Source organism: Microcebus murinus, chromosome 3 (genome assembly GCF_040939455.1).
Source record: "Microcebus murinus isolate Inina chromosome 3, M.murinus_Inina_mat1.0, whole genome shotgun sequence".
Lineage (NCBI taxonomy): Eukaryota > Metazoa > Chordata > Mammalia > Primates > Cheirogaleidae > Microcebus > Microcebus murinus.
Window position 1 is genome coordinate 100,523,818 of NC_134106.1, and position 24,065 is coordinate 100,547,882.

Here is a 24,065-nt window from a genome sequence, read left to right on the forward strand (position 1 = left end):
AAAGAAACACTCTCCCAATGAGCAGTTGCTCCCCATTTTCTCTACCTGCAGCCTTTGACAACCCCAAATCTACTTTCTGTCTTTATGGAGGTACCTATTCTGGATGTTTTATATAAGTGGAATCATATGTGGCTTTTTGTGTCTGACTTCTTTCACTTAGCATAATGTTTTCAGGGTTCATTCATGTTTTAGCATGTATCAGTCCTTCTGTTTTATGGCTGAATATCCTGTCCCTTATTCATTTATAGCTTCTAGTTTTTGGCTATTATGAATAATGCTGCCATGACCATTTGTATATAAATTTCATGTGAACATAGGTTTCACATGAACCTATGTGAACATAGGTTTCATGTGAATATAGGTTTCAGCTCTCTTGGATATTACGTTAGTTTGCTAGGGCTGCACTAACAAAATACCGCATTTGGAAAAATGTCTATTCAAACCTTTGCTCATTTTTTAATTGGTTATTTGTATTTTTATTGTTGAATTGAGAGAGTTCTTAATATACTCTGGATACTAGACTCTTATTAGATATATGATTTGCAGATATTTTCTCCCATTCCATGGGTTGTTTTTTCACTTTTGATGAAGTCCAATTTTTCTCTTTTTTCCTTAGTTGCTTGTATTTTAGGTGTCATATCTAAAAAAACCTCTTGCCTAATCCAAGGTCATGAGTACCTATTTTCATCTAAGAGTTTTATAATTTTTGTTCTTACATTTAAGTCTTTGATCTATTTTGAGCTAATTTTTTTATATTGTATGTGATAGGGGTCCAATTTCATTTGCATATGGATACCCAGTTGCCCCAGCACCATTTATTGAAAAGACTCACATCGTTATATTCTTTGGGGGTAGGGAGGCTCGGGGTGGGTAAACTCACAACTAATGGATGCGGTGATCGTTGTAGGAGGGGAAAGGGCACGTCTCAAATCATGGTTAGGATCTGGCATACTCATAACATATAACCAAAATATTTTTACCCCCATAATTTCATGAAATAAAAAAATTAAAAAAAGACTATTCTATCCCATTGAATTGTCTTGGTACTCTATTGAAAACCAAATCATAAATGTACGGATTTATTTCTGGACTCTAAATTCTATTGTGTTGATCTTTGTCCTTATGCCAGTCTCAAACAGTCTTGATTACTATTGCTTTATAGTAAATTTTGAAATCAGGAAGTGAATCTTTCTATTTTGTTCTTTTTTGCAAGATTGTTTTGGCTATTCTGGGTGTCTTTCATTTCCATATGAATGTTAGGACCAGCTTGTCAATTTCTATAAAAATGCCAGCTGGGATTTTTATAGGGATTGCACTGAATTTGTAGATCAATTTGAGGAGTATTGCCATCTTAATATTAAGTTTTCCAGTCCATGAACATGAGATGTCTTTTCACTTATTTACGGTTTCTTTAAACAATTGTGTAGTTTTCAGTATATAAGTCTTGTACTACTTTTGTTAAATTTATTTCTAAAATGTTTTATTCTTTTTGATGCCATTACAAATGAAATGGCATTTTAAACTCCTGACCTTGAGCTATCCACCCGCTTTGGCCTCCCAGAGTGCTAGGATTATAGGCGTGAGCCACCTCGCCCCGCCCCTTAATTTCATCTTATGGTGTTTATTGCTAGTGCCCTCACTTACTTTTAAAATATTGTGCAAAACTACAGTTGACCCTTGAACAACATGGGTTTGGACTGTGAGGGTCCACTTATAAGCGGATTTTCTTCTGTCTCTGCACCCCTGAGACAACAAGACCAACCCCTCCTCTTCCTCATCTTCTTCTGTCTACTCAGTGTGAAGATAACGAATATGAAGACTTTTATAATGATCCACTTTGATGAATAATAAATACATTTTCTCTTCCATACAATTTTTTTTTTATTTTGGCATATTATGGGGGTACAGATTTTAAGGTTTCAATAAATGCCCATTCTTCCATATAATTTTCTTAATAACATTTTCTTTTCTTTAGCTAACTGTATTGTAAGAAAACAGTATATAATACAAAATATGTGTTAAACAGTATATGTGAAACAGTATATAATACAAAAATATGTGTTAATTGATTGATTATGTTATCTATGAGGCTTCCACATCAGTAGGTTATTAGTAGTTTTTAGAAAGTGAAAAGTTCTACTTGGATTTTTTACTGTGTGGGGGGGTGTCGGTGCCCCTAACTCTTGTGTTGTTCAAGGGTCCACTGTACATATAACATTTACTATCATAGCCATTTTTAAGTATACAGTTCAGAGATGTTAAGTACATTCACATTGTTTGTAACTAATCTCCAGAACTCTTCCTCTTGCTGGATTTACTTTTAATTTGAAAGATTTATATGATCTTTGAACTGCTTTGCCTATAATGCCATGCCTTTTGGTTTTTCCTTTCTTGCACCTGTAATTGAAGTCTCCTGGTCACAGTAGGGGGTAGGGGATGTAGATATTTTATGACTTATAGAGTATATTGATACTTATTTTCTTTTCATGTCTGTAAACTTCTGTGTGTGCATTGCAAACAAAAACTGATGGTATTCTATTGGAGATGTCCTAGCTTAGTTTCTTTGATAATGTAATCTGTTACTGAGTCAGTTGTCTAAGGTTAACATTAGATGTTGAGAGAGAACTGGTTTATTGAAACACATTAGTGGCCAGAATGAGCTTACGCTGTTGCCTGTATTCACAGTATGATGGAAGGTGTGGTTGGTTCAGATTTTTCTCAAAGACCACAATTACATCAGGAAAAAAATTCCTGTGTGGTGTAGAGTAGCAGTGAATAGTTACTTTTGGCACTTTGACTTTGGTTTCATGTTGCCTTCCAAAAGGTCTATCCAAGGCTGCAGAACCTCCTCAGACTCCAGTGTTCTATGTAGATGTGCTATAAATATCCTTTTTAGGGGGCATAAGATGAAGTTAACATTTGCTAAGATGGATTTCTATATGCTCTAATTTTAGCAGGAAAGATGTGAAACTCTATTTGGCAAACTATTATCCAAATAAAGTTATGTCAAAAAAATGAATTTCTTAGGTTCATTTCATGAACTAATTTTATTCAGCTCTTGATTACATTTCCTGTGTGTAGAGCATGTTTCACACTTGGTAACTGAGTCTCATTTAAAGAGAATGAATGGCCAAATTAAATGAATGTCCTTTTGAGCAGTTTTCAAGTGCATGCATTTCTGATTGGTTTTGTTTGCCTTATTCAATGGAGAGAATAATTCTTTGTGGCCAATTTCATTTTAAGAGGGCAGTGTTGAGTAGCTTCTCATAATTTAAAATATGAATAATTATGCTCTCTTGTTTATGTTTGATGGAAACTTAGAACTGAAATCTTGGCTTTTTTCTCTCTCTGGCTCTGTACACTGCTGCCCAGAATGTGTTGGACAGGTATGCTGTGCTGAACTTTATGTAAATCAAATTTTCCTTTTTAACTTTTAAAAATGACTATTGTATCTTTGTAAAGCAATGAAAAAAATGAGGATTAAATTTAAAGGGAATTATATTTTCTTTTGCTCATACTCATAAAGCAGTGAAAGAGAAGAAAACTCTCAAGTGATAGTTGATTCATGGTTGTACTAGTATTGATATACTTTTTAAAAAATCAGTTATTTGAATTTTAAAATCAGTTATTTAGTTAAATAGGAGGATATTTGCTTAATGGTAGTTGACATTGCCTCACAGTTTTTGGAATGCTTTAATATTTTTTCAGTTATCTAAACCTTTTGTTTGTTTCTTCAGTATAAATTTATGTTTTATGAAATCAGATGTGTTAACAGTGTCTTAAATGATATTAAAAGATGTTGTGCTGAGAATGGTGAGCAGCGATTTGTTCTTTCATCTCTTCAGAACAAGAAGAAATAGGTTTAGATTATATTTCAGTGAACATCAATATAATTCCCTAATAGTAGGGGCATTAAGACATAAATCTTTATAGCTTTATTTATTAAAATAACAATGCTTAACATTTTAGTATATGCTATATAGGTGGTATTGTATTAAGCACGTTATATACATTGTCTCATTCTTATCAAGTCCTATGAGGTAGAAACTATTATTTTTACCATTTTGTAGATGTAGAAACTGAGGCTTAGAAAGGTTAAATAACTTACTAAGATTGTATAGCTAATAAGAGATTCATTGTTGAAACTAGACCATCTAACTATAGAGCCTGTGCACTTAACCACAGTGTAATCGGAAGAGGATAAACATGTGGTGCCCATTACATTTTTTTTTTTTAATTAAAAAAAACAATACAGTGTTTCACTATGTTGCCCAGGTTGATCTCGAACCCCCTGGCTTAAGTGATCCTCTTGCTTCAGCCCCTGAGTATCTGGGACTACAGGTGTGTGCCACCGTGTCTGGCTGTCTATTGTATTAAATATTCACCATGGTTGATCAATCAGTTATAGATAGTAACAGACAACTGAGAGTAGAAGCACAAGCAAAGAAGTGCCACTGTCATGATTTGGTTCAAGAAGTCGTATAAGTAAGGGTGTGTCTCTGTTTTTTTTTCAGTCTTTCTGTTAGGTTTTGAATTTCTAAGAAAGATGATGCAGTTCATACATGAATTATTTATGATAAAATAGTCAAGGTGCAAAATCCTATTGAGATAACAAAGATATATATATTATATGGAAAACTCAGAAATCAGCAAGAAATACATTAAAACCCTTATACATAAATGAGAAAAACAGATAGTATAAATACAATTAAGGGATATAGAAAACTAAGTCTTATAAGTAATCAAACACAAATTTAAATCATAATGTGGTATGAGTTTTGCCTGGTAAATTAGGAAAAACTTCTAAAATGTTAAAACCCAGAGCTGGTATTTTGATTCATTGCTATAGCATTTTAAAGTAGTATGTTAGAAAAATAAAATAATTCAATCAGTAAATAAATAGCCCTCTTTCCTGGCACTAATTCAGTAAATGTGAAATGCACATACTTTTTTTTCTTTTATATTGAGAAGCATGTTTTACTAAACTTATCTGCATTAGGCAAGAAAACCTTTGATTAAATATTCTTTTTGTTAACTAGAGATGAAAATAATTAACAGCTGTTGAGCAGAAATGTTGATTTAGTATTTTTCTTAAAGTTATTAACCATGAGAGATGTATTTTAATTGTCAACCCATCACAAACTCAAATTGCATAATAATCTGGCGGTAGCCTGATTGTTTATGTGTAATATTCCGGTCCATAGGAACATGCATATTTTATATATGAGTATCTGTAATTTTGCTAATGGTTTATTAAACGTGGGAAAATAATTTGTTATTTTTTATTTACTTTATAGCTATGACAGAGCAAGTAACTCCCATAATATATTATTTTGCAGGTATTCACAGTTTTATATGGAGGATAGTTTTTGCCATTATAACATGTTTAACCATCATTTCTTTGATGGAAAGGTAAGAATTATAACTGTTATCTCTTCTCTTATTGTGGAATAACAAATTCTAGAGTACCTTCTTCGTTATTTTGCTAAATCCTTTCAAGATCAAATTGTGGCTCTTCTGCCATTTATTGGTATTTATTTTTGTTCATTCACTGTTTATTGAGCATCTAGAAGTGATTTTGTTATTCCCTTTTTATGACTTTTCACTGCCTTTTGGATGAAGACTCACATTCTTACCAAGGCCCAGGGGCTTGTCCACAACCTGCTTTGGTATTTGTGTGCTGGGCACAGGGCTTTCATCTGAAACTAGTCAGTCTTTCCACCACAGGGAAGGCCCACGCTGTTCCTGCTGGCCTCTGTTCTCTCTTTGCCTTGATAACTTCTATTCATCTTTCAAAAGTTTGTTCCAAATCACTTCTTCTGGCCTCCCCTGATCCCCCCATCCCCAACAAGGTCAAGTTCTCCTTTGTAGATTTACCACACTATAATTAAATGCATGTGCCAGGGCAGGAAGTGTATGGGAAATCTCTAAACCTTCCTCTCACTTTTGCTGTGAGCCTAACACTGATCTAAAAAACAAAATAAAAAAACAAAAAAACCCCTCTTTAAAACAAAGGGGCACTGGCTTTAAAAAAATCTTCTTTCAATATGATGTTAATAATGTCACTGAGAATAAATAATATAGCAGAGCTGATACTTCTCCCAATGTGAGCTCTTTGTCATTCCTATTATAAAATAAAATCTATAACCAGCCAAGTAATGATACCTGACAGGAAGTTGGCTAAAAATGTTTTAAAATTATTGAGAAGATAACCCTTAGATATATGCATATATATATAAATTTTTTAAAAATTGTGAACCCAGCCTAACTATATATTCTGTTTTGAGATATTAGTTAATGATAGAATAAAAACCAAGCAAGACTAGAAGAAACGTCAGTATTGAGGAAATGAAAACAAATACTAAATTGTTGGTTGGGGTTGAAAAATGAGTTCCCTGATGTAATAAGTATAACACTTCTTCCATTTCAATTAATTTAGCATTGGGATATATATTTTTTCAGCCATGATGGCCATTAAAACCAAGTACTGAAATAAACAGTTAGAATTAGACATATTTCACTGTTTCCCAAAAGGTTTATGTGGTTGGTAATCACTAGGATTTGAGAACCGATTACATGAGCGTGAGGGAGAGCAGGGCCTTGACTTGCCAGTGAATGATGAGGGTCTTCCCAGGCAGGACAGTGGCAGTGGGGAAAAGAGAGAAAAGAACTGGATTCTGTAGGCATTTCACAGACTGTGCAAAGTGTATTGGGGAGAAGTCAAAGCTGCTTGGTGGTCTGGCCTGGGTTTGTATTTTATTTTTCAAAACAGGGTAGTGAAATTTGGAAGTGTTGAGTTTGTGGGGCTTGCAGGATACTGACATGGGGGTGTCCAGTATGGCTCTTGAAACTGTGGGGTCCTTCCTAAGTCAGGGAAAAGAAAAAATAGAAAAAAAAGAAGAAGGAAAAAAAGAAACTGTGGGGCCTTGACCTCAGAGTAGATGAGGAGTAGTGGGTTAGGGTTTTTTGTTATTGTTTATTTGTATTTAATACCATACCATGATTCTGCTTTTAATTTTGAATAATAAAGACAAAATAAGGGTTAAATTACATTTAAGTGCATAATGCTTGGCTAGCAATTTCATTTATTTTTTAAAAGTGACACATAATTAGGCTTTTTCTAGGACATTCTGTGTAACTTACTATTGAAAGTTTATAGGGAATTACCCTATAAGTTTCTAAAATAATGGTTGGAATAAGCTGCCAAGCTTGAGCGCTACTTTATCTTTCCCTGAAGAAAACAGCCATCCAGCTAAGGCTTTCCTTACTCTATATTTTAGCAGCAGCCTCTAAATAGCACTGCAGCTGTAGAGATTGATCTGCAGAAACCCATTGTTTTAATGATTTTATTATCTGCTGTTTTTCTACCTACTCCTGGAGTCAAGTTTCTCAGTGGAGATTTACCAGCCACTAATCAATCACTAAGTATTTAAGTGTCTGCTCGATGCCTGTGAGGCTGTACAGGGTACTCAGGACGACAATAGAAGACTCTCTGCTGCTGCACCGAAGCACCTCGCAGTCTACTACATTAAAAAGCAAGAGTTCCCTACACAGGATTTTCTCATTGCAAATCATATAGTCTTTAAGGTATTAAAAAAATATCATATGCCTTAATGGCAAAAAGAGTTAAAGTATGTATAGAGGATAGCTAATTAAAATGCCGCACATTATTTTTGTGATAACTGAGATGAAGGAAAGAGTCAAGTTACTGTCCACATGGGTGGCATAACAAGCATCTGTGTCCTGTAGGTGGTCAACATTAGGACCCTCAGCAACTTGTGACAGGTCAAGATGCCATTGATTCTTATCTGGAAAAAAATATTCTTTAATTTTTTTTTTAAATTAGGAGTTTAGGCATTATTGACTTGTACATTTTCTTTTTATGCTTTTTTAACTAAGGAATTGAAGGTTTTCAATATCATCATCTGTGCTTTAAGTCCTTGTTCATGTAAGCAGGTTAAGGAAGTGCCAGGTAGCACTTGAAAAATGATTAACCTTCTTGACATACCATCATCTGCTATAGGAGTTTCAGTAGGAAGTTAATAAAGACTCTCCTAGGGAAAAAAAAGGATTGTGGTGTTTTTCCTCTCATCAGTGGGGTCTTCTAAATTGATTTAGTAGTATAACAAAATATATTTGATTATAAAGTATGTATAGGCTTATTAAAGTTTAAGATGCCATGAAACTTTAAAATCTTATGCCATTTTGTATGTCACAAGTGCTGATTTACTTTTATAGATGAGTACAGTCGGCCTTCTGCATCTGTGGGTTCCACATCTGTGGACTCAGTTGTGGATCAAAAATATTTAAAGTAAAAAAATATATGGTGGCCTCTGTACTGAACATGTACAGACTTTTTTTCTTGTCATTCTCTAAACAATATAGTCTAACTATTTAAATAGCATTTACATTGTATTAGGTATTATAAGTCATCTAGAGATGATTTAAAGTATACAGGAGGATTTGTGTAGGTTATATGCAAATATTACGACCTTTTATGTCAGGGACTTGAGCATTTTGGCGTGGGTGGTCCTAGAACCATGCCCCATGGATACCGAGAGAGGACTGGACTTGAAAACTACTTCCAAGTCAGTAGACTAGAGATACTGTTGTAGGTGTCTCTCTTAATAACTTCACCCAAAGCAAAAAGTGTTAAATATTTTTGTTAATGTTGACTTTATGATTACTAAAAACGCTCAAGTTAACCTGTTGGGAAAACATGTTAATAGCATAGTTTCATGGACTGAATAAGTTTTGTCATTCATGAACTTTCATGTATTGACTTACTGTGCATGTTCAAATATGCCTGTCATTTACCTGATATTCAAAAATATGTGCATGTTTAACTGGTAATTTGTAACTCATTAAACTGAACTTATGGCGTGGACAAACCAGATAGGAAAAAAATGTCTGGTTTCTCTTTGTGTCTCCAGTGTTGCACCATCCCTGCTTCTGTTTGTTGAATTGAATTTAACATTTTAGGTGGTTTTCATGGGTAATGAGTTTCTCTCTTTGAGGTTACTAAATTTAGTTTTTTAATTTAACCATTTGAAATGTGTAGCCTTTTGATAGTGATGGTGTTTGAATTTGCAATTTTAAAATCCTGCTTATCAAGGAACCCAAAGATAAAATCTTAGGAGGGCTAAGAGTGGCTTCAGGGTGTTACTAAGGGATGTTGCAGTGGCAGGATGACTTGGTAAAGTTTCCAGCACTAAGAGTGAGACTGAATCTAATGCATTCTCCTTCAAATAGGATGAAATGCCTCTCTCTAGTCCTAATTTAGAAATGAATTTTTATTTGTTCCAGGCTGCCCTTGAAGTATGCAGAGCATTTTTACAGGAAGATGAAGGTGAAGGAGTCATTATGGTGACAGATCCTCCTTTTGGTGGCTTGGTTGAACCTCTGGCTGTTACATTCAAGAAGTTAATTGCTATGTGGAAAGAAGGTCAAAGCCAAGGTGTGTAATTTATTACTTCAAAATAAACATGTCTCTATGTATCTACTTCCTGTCAAATATTAGCTGAGCTCATTGAATCAGAGCACTGATATAAAATACATGTCTTGGATTCTTCTCTCTTCTTTGAAAACAGTCTTATTTGATGATATGGCAACCTTTATTATCATGATAGACTTTGTATTATTATAATCATGTGTTTTTAAAATGGCTTGAAGGTAAAATATTTTTTATAGGGATAATGGGACATGAATGAACTATTGTCATTCATTCAGTAAATATTTACTGAGTGGCTACTATGTGCCAGGCACTGTTTAGGTATTAGGAATAGATTAGTGAAAGCAGACACCCATCTCTGTCTTATGGACCTTACATTCTCTGAGCCTAAGGTCTTGCCCAGAACTCTTAAGAAGACATCCACCCTCAGGCCCAGAGCTTTAAACTTTGCCAAGATTTGAGTGTGGAGGTTTGATATCCAATAGGCTAATAGTGGTTATCAGTGACACAGATTCCCAGCCCTAGGGGTAGATTATTGGCTGGGGGTTATTACTATGTTTAAAGTGACTTAGGACTTCAAAGTATATTATGTAATTATCTAATTAGTCCATATACTCATTTTTTAGAAATAGTTTCTAGCTTGTAAATTGATAAATTGTAAGAGTGTCAGGAATTGTGTCATCAAGGTTCTCCATTAATTGTGCTACATAAATAGTGAGCTTTGGGGACAGAATGCAAATGAAATCTAAAACATTACTAATATTGTTAAGTATTTCACTCACTTGCTGTTTTTAAGTCTTCTAATCAGAGTGAATAAAATCAGTGTTATTGGAGAAGCAATAAGGGCTTCAATTCCTGTTCTGCCACTTATTAGCTACGTGAACTTGATAGCTTGAGGCTTTAGTTTCACCATCTGTAAAATGGGATTTTTAATATCTAACTCTAGGGGTTACTATAAGGAGACAATGTATAGAAAGTACCTAGCATAGTGCTGAGGCTATACTGGTTACTCTGTAAATAATAGTTATGTTTCCTGTCTCTCATAAAAACTAATTTTGAGGCTGGGCCTGGTGGCTCACCCTTATAATCCCAGCACTTTGGGAGGCTGAGGCAGAAGGATTGCTAGAGGCCAGGAGTTTGAGACCAGCCTGAACAAGAGTGAGACCCCGTCTCTACAAAAAATAGAAAAAATTAGCTAGGTGTCATGGTGTGCACCTCTAATCCCAGCTACTCAGGAAGCTGAGGCAGGAGAATCACTTGAGCTTGAGGAGTTTGAGGCTGCAGTGAGCTATGATGATGCCACTGCACTCTCGCCCAGGCAACAGAGCAAGACTCCATCTTAAAAAAAAAAAAAAAAAGGCCGGGCGCTGTGGCTCACGCCTGTAATCCTAGCTCTTGGGAGGCCGAGGCGGGCGGATTGCTCAAGGTCAGGAGTTCAAAACCAGCCTGAGCAAGAGCGAGACCCCGTCTCTACTATAAATAGAAAGAAATTAATTGGCCAACTGATATATATATAAAAAAAAAAATTAGCCGGGCATGGTGGCGCATGCCTGTAGTCCCAGCTACTCGGGAGGCTGAGGCAGAAGGATCACTCAAGCCCAGGAGTTTGAGGTTGCTGTGAGCTAGGCTGACGCCACGGCACTCACTCTAGCCTGGACAACAAAGTGAGACTCTGTCTCAAAAAAAAAAAAAAAAAAAACAAAAAAACCAACAAAAAAACCTAATTTTGATAAGATTGTTTTTAAGAATCTTCCATGACTAAGAAAAGGTTGATTCATCCCTGAAAACCAAAATAATGAGTTGTGGCAGAGCTAGGGTTTAGACCCAACTCTTTCTGCCTTCCAGTTCAGGGGTCCTCCCACTATATCAGGACTACCTTTGTGCTTCAGAGTGATACTCTTTCATTTTCCACATTTTGAGTAATATACGTGTAAGGGTTATTTTTACATGCCCTTTGTAGCTATGTCTATACAGAAAAGAATATTTCCACTGACCTTTGGGAAAGATCAGGCTGTAAATGGCACTGTGGTAAATATTCTTTTTGGGTGAGATTTAAATAAGTTGAACAATTACAATTTCTCACAACACCAGAGGCAGATTTCTATTTTTTCTTTAATATCAGTTTATTTTCTTTCTCCTTTTTTGTGATCCACTAGATGACAGTCACAAAGAACTACCCATTTTCTGGATTTTCCCCTATTTTTTTGAGTCCCGCATTTGTCAGTTTTTTCCAAGCTTCTGCATGCTGGATTACCAGGTATAGTAAATATTCTGTTTTATGGCATGGTTGGGGAATGGATATTTTGCTTAAATAGATATTCTGATAAGAACGTGCATTGATTTTGGTAAATGAAAATACTATGAAAATACTATGTGTTTAGCGTTAAACACTAAAATTATACCATATATAGTTTAGTCCAGTCTAAATGTTTGTAATCCCTAAGGTGCTTGTTGAAAATATAGATTCTTGAGTACAAAAAAAAAAAAAAAACTCTACTAAATCAAATTAAGAGGGCAAAGCCCCAAGAAAAAATATTTTACCAAGCTTCTCAAGTGATTCTGAATTCAGCTAGGTTTTAGACTAACTGATCTAATCTTTTCTCATCACCAGAAGATTTTGTAGGCCCTAGGATTATCATTATGAATGTTGGTTTGCTCTGTTCAGAGGTTGTAGAAAAATATATCTTGTGTTAATTTCATTAAAAAAGAAAAAAAAATAGAGGTTGTAGAAAAATAAATCACTTTTTCTGGTTGGCAGAATGCCATATACACTTTACTATGTCATGAGAGGATGCCAGGAGCGTCAGAGAGGGCAGAGATAAATGGCTTTCTGTGTGGGCTTGCGTGTGCTGATTCAGGGCAGAAGTTATTGGAGTGAGCAACTTGCTCCTTCCCAGCACTGCCTGTGGGATTTTCCCTATGCCTGAGATGAGAATGAGGCTGGTGTACACAGTGGCTCCACCTTGTCCATTAAGTTCCTTCTTCTACTTTTTTTTTTTTTTTTTTTTTTTTGAGACAGAGTCTCGCTTTGTTGCCCAGGCTAGAGTGAGTGCCGTGGCGTCAGCCTAGCTCACAGCAACCTCAAACTCCTGGGCTCGAGCGATCCTTCTGTCTCAGCCTCCCGAGTAGCTGGGACTACAGGCACGTGCCACCATGCCCAGCTAATTTTTTGTGTATATATATATTTTAGTTGGTCAATTAATTTCTTTCTATTTTTAGTAGAGACGGGGTCTCGCTCTTGCTCAGGCTGGTTTCGAACTCCTGACCTCGAGCAATCCGCCCACCTCGGCCTCCCAGAGAGCTAGGATTACAGGCGTGAGCCACCACGCCCGGCCCTTCTTCTACTTTAATGTCCACTTCCCTGGATTTGTTTCTTTGGGTTTGACATTAACCCTGTTGTTGCCATCACTATGTATGGTCTCCACATGGGGACTACTTCCTCTTTTTGTAATGACATTTTTCTATTTCAGTTTTCTGAATAATTGATCTGATTTAAGCCTCTGATTTAAGGCTTCTCAGCTCTTTATAGTTTTAACTGTAAACATCTTCACTAGTTGTTGGAAGGCAGCATTTGGTTCTGATCTTTCTCATCTTGAAGGCATATACCATTAAGAGAATTATTGTGAAACAGTGTTACCAAAAATGAGAGGACAGACCCTACCTGTGATTCTACCTAAACAGCAAATATAATTTCAAAGTATTCACTTATAATCTTTTTTAAAAAGCACTTTTTACATTTTTGTAATCATAGAAGACAATTTTGAATTCTGCTTTCTTCACTATGTCTTATAAGTGTACAATTTTAAAGGTAGGTACATAATCCTTATGCTTTTAATTCTTTTAAATTATTTCATTAACAAGCTTTGTTATCATTCCCTTCTTTTGGGGCTATAGGTTGTTTCTACCTTAATGTACTATACATAGCACTGCTATAACCATTTTTTTGCTTATAATTTTTCCATATTTTCATACCTTTCTTAAAATAGGTTTCCAAAACTGAGATTACTTTATTAAGTTTAATGGACATTTTTATGGCTATTGAGCCATATTAACAGGTTCCTTTCCGAAAGTGTATAGCACAAGCCATTTTAACCTTGAGTTGTTCAGCTCTGCTTCAGGCAAAATCCACATAATAATTCTTAAATCTGGTTTACTCTCCTTTTTAGGGCATCCAGTTTTCTGTTTCTTGTCTGAGGGATGCTCCTCGTATTGACATTTGCAATGCAAAAATAGCTGACATATTCTTAGGATGTTAACTAAGTAAACTGGTTCTAGTTTTCAACAGCTCCTGCTGCCTTTGGCAATGAATAATTGTCTCCTTAGATGCTTGGCACAAAGTAGGTGCCCTATATGTATTGAATGAATAACTGAGTGAAAAAGCACCAACTATGAAGTAAAAAAGGATTTTTGTTTTTGTTTGTTTGTTTTGAGACAGAGTCTCACTCTGTTGCCCAGGAGAGAGTACCATGGCATCAGCCTAGCTCACAGCAACCTCAAACTTCTGGGTTCAAGCAATCCTTCTGTCTCAGCCTCCCAAGTAGCTGGGTCTATAGCCATGTGCCACCATGCCTGGCTAATTTTTTCTATATCTATTTTTAGTTGTCCGGCTAATATCTTTCTATTTTTTTTAGTAGAGACAGGGTCTCAGCTCTTGCTCAGGCTGGTCTGGAACTCCTGACCTTGAGCAATCCTCCCGCCTCGGCCTCCCAAAGTGCTAGGATTACAGGCGTGAGCCACTGCACCTGGCCAGGATTTGGGTTTTAATCCTGGTTCTGCCACTTACTTGACCTCTGTGAAACTCATCTTACTTGTGAAGTGAGTGTAATAATAATATATCTTAAGATTTGAAGGATTTGATGAGATAATGCATGAAATGGCTAAGCCCAGTCCTTTAACACACAGCAAGTGTAGGGTTGGTTCTTGGTGTTGCCATTGCCGTCACCATCATTGTCATTGTCATCATTCAGAAAGTCTTACGTCCTTTTTTTGTACAATATCTGAGACATTAAAATCGCATGATACAAGGTTCCTCAGAAAACTGTTACATCCACATTTGGGCAGAGTTTGAAATGGTGGGGGGGGGGCGGAAAGAAGGCAGATACTGATTACATGTGGATGAGAAAGGTTAATGTGGAGTAGTGGACCATGGCTTGTTTAGGCATCAGGTGCTTCACAATGAAGAGTCTACACAATTTATGTTTTATGAAGATGTGTAGCATTTCCGCCTTCCTCTTACCTGAAAAGTATTTTCAAAAAAGAGGTTTAGTGATTTTGTTTTTTTACTGCATTGTGGTTTGGGGACTTATAATCATCTTAGGTGATGTCCAAAAAAAGCCTTAATCATGGTCTGTGGGAAAAGATCTAGGAAGGAGGGGAGAAGACTTTCACATGTTTCATTTGGTGAAAGCCTGTGTTATTAGGAAAGAACTTTTGGAAATCCCAGAGTTACAGTTTTGAGAAATAGTTGCAAGGTCCAAGCTTGTGGAAAATAATTATATACCCCAGTGTATTGGTGGAAAAGGTTTTGATTAGGTCGTGTGTACCTGACAGGGTAAACAGTCTTTTCAATAAAGAGAGCCAACTTTTAGAAAGAAAAATGAGAATAAACTCTATAAAACAAAATTTAAGTGTTTTGTGATTCCAACAAAAGGTAAGAACAGTACTGCCCAGGACATTCTCATGTTGGAAAAACTGATTTCGCCAGGTTGTATGTATTTATAAACCTTAAGATGTACTTCCTCTTTGATGACTTTTCTATTTTCTTTTTTGAAAATGTCTCTGGACCTGTTAATATTATTCCTTTCTGAGCCTTTTGCTTTCCTCTTTTTTTTTCTTTTCTTACTTTAACTTCATTTTCTGGTACTTTTTTTTTTTTTTTTGTATTAGCTTTCACCGAATGAAACATGTGAAAGTCTTCTCCCCTCCTTCTCAGATCTTTTCCCACAGACCGTGATTAAGGCTTTTTTTTGGACATCACCTAAGATGATTATAAGTCCCCAAACCAAATGCAGTAAAAAAACAAAATCACTAAACCTCTTTTTTGAAAATACTTTTCAGGTAAGAGGAAGGCGGAAATGCTACACATCTTCATAAAACATAAATTATGTAGACTCTTCAGTGATGAAGCACTTGATGAGTACAGAATAAAATAGTCATCAAAGACCCAGACAACCCAGAGTTTTATTAAGGACAGATTGGAAAGGATATGATGATGAAAAGAAACTCTCGTTTAGAGGCAGATGTTTGAGTCCTGGCACTGCCTTTCAGAAGCTAGTTAATCTTAGGGGACATCACTTTATCTCTCCAGGTCTCTGTTTCCTTACCTGTAAAATAAAATGATTGACCCAGAAAAGAGATGGCAGATAAGTTTCACTGTTGGTGCTAAGCCTGATAGATTACTAGTGATTTTTCTGGAGAATTTGTTGAGAATGCCAAGCTCAGTGGCAAAAGAGTAACATGACTAGCAATGTCTGCCATGGGGGACGAGGCAGGGAGTGGTGGCATTTATGTCCTGTATTTACCGTATCTGGATGAGATGATCTTACATCCCTGCCACCGTGAACATTTTGTTTTCTCTTCTTTCTACTTAATATGGGATCACTTGTCTAGAGTGTTAAAAGTAGAAATAGAGCTCTTTGTTTTTGTCACAGCTATCCTTTTTTAAAATCAGCCTGTGTAGACACTGTTTTTCTAGATTAGTTTCACAGTCAGAAATGAAGATATTTTGATAGGAATTTCTAGGAAATTATTGCAAATTACAAGATTAGCTATGGAAATTCTTGAAATTCAATCTATATTAAACATTTAGTGGGTTTGAGTGGAAAGGGGGTAAGAGAGGTGTGTGTGTGTGTGTGTGTATAAATTTTAAGAGTTACATGGGATGTGGGGAATATGACTAAAAGACCTGTGTGGTAGAAGCTTTGGTGGAGCTGAAGAGTACACTTGTGACCTTTTGTGTATGCTGAAATTCAGTGTAGCACAATGCTTAGGGAGTTAAGAAAATGCAAGTCTTTGTTTTCTGGCATGATGCCTGGAACACAGTAGGTACAAAATAATGTTAACTTGAATGTCTTGGTCTTCATTTCAGTAGTTGCAGTCTCCTGGTACAGAAGACATTTGCGTATAGATAAAATTAAAAGTTAGGAATTGCGGAGATTTTGTGCTTTCCCTCATTTCTATACAGTACTTCATCACATTAATCAGTTCCATGGGAGAAATTTTCTATTTGAAAATGCCTCTAATCATCATTGTGAGTGAAATGTCAGGGATAATGATGGGAAAATGGTGTATCAGCTCTACTACTAGTGATGTGCAATTTGCAAAATTGTGTTTGCTTTACAGCACTTCCATAGGAGGTTTATTTGTGTGGATGAAGCTATGAAATATGGATGTATGTTAGAGGTACATTAATTTACCCTAGCAGCATGTATTTTACATACCATATGTTTATAGTTAATTAGCACAACAAACCCACATTTAAAAATAATAATAATCTCAATTAGGTTATGCAAAATCAAGCAATCAACCACCTTCCTGACACATACATTCTCTCACTCCTTGGATAACCATAAAGAAATTGTTCTTTTTTTCCCCCTCTCTTCCATCTGCTATCTATTATATTTTATAGAATATTCCATGTACTAGAAATATTTCTAAAATATGGTTTTCCAACATTTTAAAATCTTCATAAGATCCTCTTGGGAAGGATTTTTTTCTTATGACACACATAAATGTTCAAAACATCTTTGTTGAACTTAATAAGGTACCATATATTTATTGAGTACACAGAGGAGTACATTAGAGGAAAAAACATGAATTTAAATCATTTTAAAAGAAAACTACTTAAGGTACTGTTTTAAGGTGATTTTCTAGTAAAATCTACTTTTGTAACTTAGCCTCTAATAGGTAACATATATTCATAGAATTTTTAAAGTTGGCAAGAAACGTAGAGGTAACCTAGGCTGACTTCCCAATGTAATAATCCTCACCACTAAATTCATGACCAGCAGTCATCTAGCCTCACTTGAATGCTTCCAGTGAGCAGAGGCCCACAGCCTTACAAGGCTATGCAATTTATTTAATAGCTCTAATCGTTTGAAAATTTTCTCATATTGAGATAAAATATGCTCCCCATTAACTTCTAACCATTGGTCCTAGTTCTTTTCTCTGAGGCAATAAAGGATAAGTCCAATTTCTATTCCATATGACACCCCTTCAGTTATAAAACAGCTATCAGGTCCTCCCAGCCTTCTCTTTCCTGAATAAACACCCCCAATTTGTTAAACTATAAATTCTGTTCATTCCCATTATTTTTGTTAGAAATGAACTGGTTTTATCAGTGTCTCTTTTAAGATGTAGTGACTGAGCACAGAGCTTCAGATGTGATCTAACCTCGTACTTCCCTTGTTATGATACTATATTTCCAAGTAGCTCGTACACATGTGTGCTGGACTGTGGACTCACTGTGCTCACAGTCAGCCGGAAACCCCTAGGAGTTTTTTCACATTGTCCTTTGGGTCTCTTCATCCTGTACTTTGTTTTTTCCACTGCTGATGCTTGGCGTTAAACTATACACACCTGGAGAGCAAACCTAGGGATCTGCCATTGAAGACCTCTCGTTTCCTTGTCATCAACTTCTTATATTTTTGTGATTCACTTATTAAATAGCTAACTTGCAAGCCAGTTCCATTTGTAAGTTCTTAAGTGTATTCTTGTTTAGAATTCAAACAATTCACTACAACATATCTGAACGTTGGGGCTTACCTACACTGACCTCATAAAAACCTCATGGTATTCTTGTGGATAAGCTAAAGCAGTGGTTCTCAAACTGTAGCACGTCAGGAGGGCTTGTTAAAACACAGATTACTGGGGCCCATCACCAGAGTTTCTGATTTGTCAAGTCCTAGGTGAGCTGAGAATTTGCATTTCTAACAAGATCCCAGGTGACGCGCTGGTGTTGCTGATTCAGTACCACACTTCGAGAATTACTAACCTAAGGAAAGTTGGATTTAGTGGCCAGGTGGATTCATAGCAGGCTTCTCAAATTCTCAAATTGAGATTATATGTGAGTAATAGGTTGGGGAGAAGATGGAAGCCAGAAGAGAATAGAAATCATGCTTGTTGTAGCTTTGCTTTCAAGGTAATCTGCTGAAACTAAAAGTTGAGTTAGGGATCTGGAGGAGAGAGGGAACTGTTTGGGATGGCAACTGTGGGGAGAACAACTGTAGTTGTGAACCTCTCTCTTCACCTCGATTTTTGTACTTTATGTTAGGCCCTGAACTAAGTGTTTTACATACATTATCTCATCTAACCTTTACAGCAACTTTAAGGTAATTATCAGTAACCACCTTTTACAGATGAAAAATAGTAAATTTGTCAAAGGTCACATAAGAAAGTGGCAGTGCCTGTCTGGCCCACAAACCAGAGTGTCTGCCAGAGTGTGAGAGGACAGATAGTGGGGGCTGGGGAGGGCCAGACTGAGGCTGGACTTAACCTTCGTGAGCTGGAAACTGACACACAGTGAACTTGACAGAAAAATGAGAAGCCCCTACCAAACCAGCACATATCCTCAAAGCAGAAGTTTTTAATGCCAACAGCTAAATTCTTAATTACAAAATAGACTTTCTTATAAAGTCTGTTGTATTGAATAAAAGATTAGGGTTGTTCTCTTAATACAACAGGCTGAGCGCTGTACAGGCGATGTGGCTCATGCTTGTAATCCTAGTGCTCTGGGAGGCTGAGGCAGGAGGATTGCTGAAGCCAGGAGTTCGAGACCAGCCTTGAGCAACTCAGCAAGACCCCCATCTTTACAACAACAACACAACAAAAATTATCCAGGCCTGGTGGCAGGTGCCTGTAGTCCCAGCTACTTGGGAAGCTGAGGAAGAAGGATTGTTTGAGCCCAGGAGTTTGGGGTTGCAGTGAGCCCTGATGACATACTCCAGCCTGGGCGAGAGTGAGAAGACCCTGTCTCAAAAGAAAAAAAAGAATTTTTTATTAAATACTTTGGTTTACCTCACATCTTGATATCAGCTTGTTCATTTATTGGTTAAAGAATCTTAATAAATATTGATTAATTTGAGTAAAATTTTTTTGCTTTAATTTTTTAAAAATTTTCTAGGTAGATTATGATAATCATGCCCTTTATAAACATGGAAAGACAGGTCGAAAACAGTCTCCTGTGCGTATTTTCACTAACGTTCCACGCAACAAAATAATCCTTCCTACCGAGGAAGGATACAGGTAAGATCACAGTGGGATTTTGAAATACACAAATAATTTAAAATAAAGTTACATAAATCTAGCAGTGAAAATGCTTTCAATATTGAATCGTAGTTCTTCTATTACTTTTAAATTAGGTCCATAATTTCATATTGAATTGAATTCGGGTTATACCTGGTTTTTGTAATCAGTGTCCTTATAAACTTTTATCTACTCTGTGAATCTCAATAAATATATGCAGCTGATTTTTCTGTTTCTTTACTCTTCAGATTTTGCCCTCTTTGTCAACGATATGTTTCTCTAGAGAACCAACACTGTGAGCACTGTAATTCTTGCACATCCAAGGTATAGTTTTCTTATAGAATGTATTTTTGCTATTTTTATTTTAATATACTAATGGTATATTAGTTTTAGTTTACTAGTTTCATTACTTTTTAAATATTATTTTGTTAATATTGCCATTTGTATTAATGAATTATCATTTGTTAATTAAACTTTAATACCATAACTTATTTTAAATTATAGAATACAACAGGCTTTTAAAAATATTCAGTTGTCTGCCGGGCGTGGTGGCTCATGCCTATAATCCTAGCACTCTGGGAGGCCGAGGGCAGGAGGATTGCCCAAGGTCAGGAGTTCAAAACCAGCCTGAGCAAGAGCAAGACCCCGTCTCTACTAAAAATAGAAAGAAATTAATTGGCCGACTAAAAATATATAGAAAAAAGTAGCTGGGCATGGTGGCGCATGCCTGTAGTCCCAGCTACTTGGGAGGCTGAGGCAGAAGGATTGCTTGAGCCCAAGAGTTTGAGGTTTCTGTGAGCTAGGCTGACGTCATGGCACTCTAGCCCGGGCAACAGAGTGAGACTGTCTCAAAAAAAAAAAATGTAGTTGTCTTCATCATCACCAACAATTATTTGAATTCATGTTCATATGGTACTGTAAGATTATACTTATGGTACTACTAAAATTATGATGTTTCAAATAAGGCACTAAACTATTACATAATTACCATTCTGATGAAATAATAATATGCACTGTGCACTCTTAATGTGCCAAGCCTTTCCTAAGAGCTGCACATGGATTAACTTATTTAATCCTCACTACAGCCTTATTAGGTAGGTACAGTTACTCCCTACATATTTACAGATGAGGAAGGACTACAAGAGACATACCTCCTATTTATTTATTTAGCTATTATTTTTTTCAGTGATGTTATTTTTAAACTGTTTTAGGTGTACAGCAAAATAGAGCAGAAGGTACAAAGATTTCCCATATACTCCCTTCCCCCACGTGCAGGCTCCCCCACTATCAACACCCCCCACCAGAGTAATTCATTTGTTACCACTGATGACCTACTCAGTGCATCATTAACACCCAGAGTCCAGAGTTTGCATTAGGGCTCACTCTTGGTGGTGTACTTTCTGTGGGTTTGGACACAACCCCAACACAACAAAGTATAATGACATATATCCACCATTATAGTAATTATGCAGAATGGTTTCACTGTTTTCACCAAAACTCTCTGTGCTCTGCCTATTTATCCTTCTTTCTCCCCCAACCTCTGTCAACCACTTACCTTTTTACTGTTTCCACAGTTTTGCTTTTTCCAGAATGTCATATAGTTAGAATCATATAGTATGTAGCCTGTCAGATTGGCTTCTTTCACTTAGTAATAGGCACTCAAGCTTCCTCCATGTCTTTTCATGGCTAGCAGCTCATTTTTTGTTAGCACTGAATAATATTCTTCTATCGGGATATACCAACAGTTTGTTTACCCATTCGTTTACTGAAGTACATCTTGGTTGCTTCCCAATTTTTGGTGATTATGAATAAACCTCTTAGTTTTGTAGGAAGATAGAATGACCCTTAAATTGCTTTGTGTATTTTAATTAAATGTGGTCAGAAAGAGCACATGTGAAGTTTACTTTGGCTATTAAGCACAAATTATTCTCCAAAGAAAAGGCTGCATTCATGTGAATATTAGAAAGTACATTTTTCTTAATTGTATAATTTTATTACTGGTTATACTTGTTTTTAACTATGGTAACACATCTGATTATGTATATGTATTTTCAATTAGTTTAGAAATGATCAGTATTTTTCATTTTAAAAAGACTATGTCCAGATTGTATAGTTTAAAATTGAGGAAAACAAAACTTTTCTAGAGATTCACACAGAGGTAGTAAAAATAAACAAGAGCAAGGAAATGACCGCCACAAAACCAGAATAGGTGTTACTCAGTGGGGAAGGGAGGAACGCCGTGCCCAGGAAGGGGCACGTGGGAGGTTTTAGGGGGCTGGTCTATTTCTTGACCTGGTGTGTTTCATCATTGCTTTATGATACTCATTAAGATAGATAGATGTGTTTTTTGTACTTTTCTAGATATGTTTTATTTCATAGTTTTAAAATTAATCAAACTGTAACCTGTAATCTATCTTTCTAAATTAAAGTTCTCAAATATGAATTTCATTAAGGATTATACAGTATAGACACATAAAATTATGAATCATTAATTCTCTTGAAATTTTCATTTGAGTCTTTTCTTTGTGTAGATTGAGTTGCTTGAACTGGAGTGGATTTTCAAGATCATTTAGATAAATCTCCTAGTTTTACAGTTAAGGAAATTGATGCCCATCAAGGAGTCATTTGAGTTGAGTGGAGAAATGAATGCATAAATTAAAATCAAAGTATTTAATTGTCAAGCACAGAAAAGGGAGAAATAAGGAATGAATAATTTACATGGATTTTAATAAGACATTTTAATTTTTAATTGTGGAACTTGATTTTTAATAACAAATTAAATATAGTTTAAAAATTGTTTTTTTTAGGATGGCAGGAAGTGGAACCATTGCTTTCTCTGCAAAAAGTGTGTAAAGCCTTGTAAGTATTGAGACTTAGTGTTTGAAATCCTGTGAAAACAATTTAGAATTCTCCATCTATATAGGATTTTATTTAATAGTATTTTTAAGGAAAAAGTAATTAATTTAGAGAACTGCAGTAATTTATTTGCTTTTTAATTTTAGTTACCAACATATATATGTTCTGTCCTGCATAGGGAGTGATGACTGCTAACTTTAATAGGACTTTGTGTCACTCAGCCAGTCTCCCTTGTAATAGTAGCTGTCAGCTCAGGACTCATTGGAGAAGAACTGAATTTGTTGCCGTGTAACAGAAAGACGTTAGCTAGTTTATGTGGGATTTCAACCTCTTCACCTTGGTCTCATTAGCCAAATTAAAACTAATTAAGCAAACCCAGCCACAATATTTCAAGTAAACACTGTTCATGTATCGTACCTTAAAAGTTAATAAAATGAAAAATTATACAAAATGAACTTCTTTTAAAGCGTAATTTTTATTTTACAGCCTGGATCCACTGTAGCATTTGCAATCGTTGTGCTCTTCCAGGTCACTCTTGCGAGGGCCCTAAAGATGGCTGTTTTATTTGTGGTGAATTGGATCACAAACGCAGTACTTGTCCTAACATCGCTACACCTAAAAGAGCTAACAAGTTAGTTGAATTCGTTATTTATTAGAAAGAAATTTTCCACATGTGCTTTTTGTACAGTGCAGTCCACAAAATATACAGCATTCAGGGGATTCAGAAGTGCTAAGTTGATTGTTATTTTCCCTATTTTGTACTGTTTGCATAGATGGGGGAAGGATAGGCAGGTGAGTCAAAGAGCTTATGTTCAAGGAACTTATGTTCTCACAAGTTAGACATGAAAATAACCAAAGTATGAGTTAGAAAGTGATAAGCTTTACATCTCCTGTGGTTCATGTGAAATTATAATTGTGGGATGAGAGTTCAGGCTTTATTGAAGGACATGATGTTTAAGTCAGGCTTCAAGGGATGGATCGGATGTGGGAAAGGCTGGAGGAGACACTTTGTCTACTTTCACAGTAGACAAATTGCAAAGTGAAGTTATTTCTTCAAATTATATCAGATTTCAAGAAAAATATTGAGACATGCTTAATAGTTAAATATTTTAAAATCTTTTATTATTTTTCTGTGATTATTTTCACTTCTCCCACCAATATTTGGTACTGATTATAGCTCAGAGCAAAGTTATACCGATGACGTTAGCATATTTAGAAAAACCATTGTGGTTTCAACTGGGCTAATTTGAATGAGTATTCTTTTTTTTTTAACTGAAAGGGATGCTAAAGATTAAGTCCTTTTGTTTTATTGATAAGAAAACCTTACCTCACATCACACAGTTATTAATTGCAGATTACCAGATAGTGAAATTTAACATTACATAAAAATTGAGATTAGGATAAAAATTTTGGGCTATCATATGACTTGTGATGAAAAAATATCAATTAGTATTAAAAGTATCTGATGCTTTAGTAACTATTTATGATTATATTAGCATTCTTTTCCATTTATTTA

General features: G+C 35.7%; 1 protein-coding gene across 4 annotated transcripts in view; it reads left to right on the forward strand.

Moving 5' to 3' along the window:
- Positions 1-24,065, forward strand: part of ZCCHC4 (zinc finger CCHC-type containing 4) — a 49,040-nt gene that overhangs the window by 21,628 nt on the left and 3,347 nt on the right. For 2 of the 4 annotated variants that reach the window (XM_076001141.1, XM_076001142.1), the window contains exons 6-12: positions 5,340-5,412; positions 9,307-9,457; positions 11,608-11,708; positions 19,572-19,693; positions 19,942-20,017; positions 22,501-22,552; positions 23,036-23,180. In XM_076001141.1, the coding sequence (XP_075857256.1) occupies positions 5,340-5,412; positions 9,307-9,457; positions 11,608-11,708; positions 19,572-19,693; positions 19,942-20,017; positions 22,501-22,552; positions 23,036-23,180 (720 nt within the window). The remainder of the gene's footprint in view (positions 1-5,339; positions 5,413-9,306; positions 9,458-11,607; positions 11,709-19,571; positions 19,694-19,941; positions 20,018-22,500; positions 22,553-23,035; positions 23,181-24,065) is intronic. The other 2 variants (XM_076001143.1, XM_076001144.1) reach the window with 1 other exon arrangement.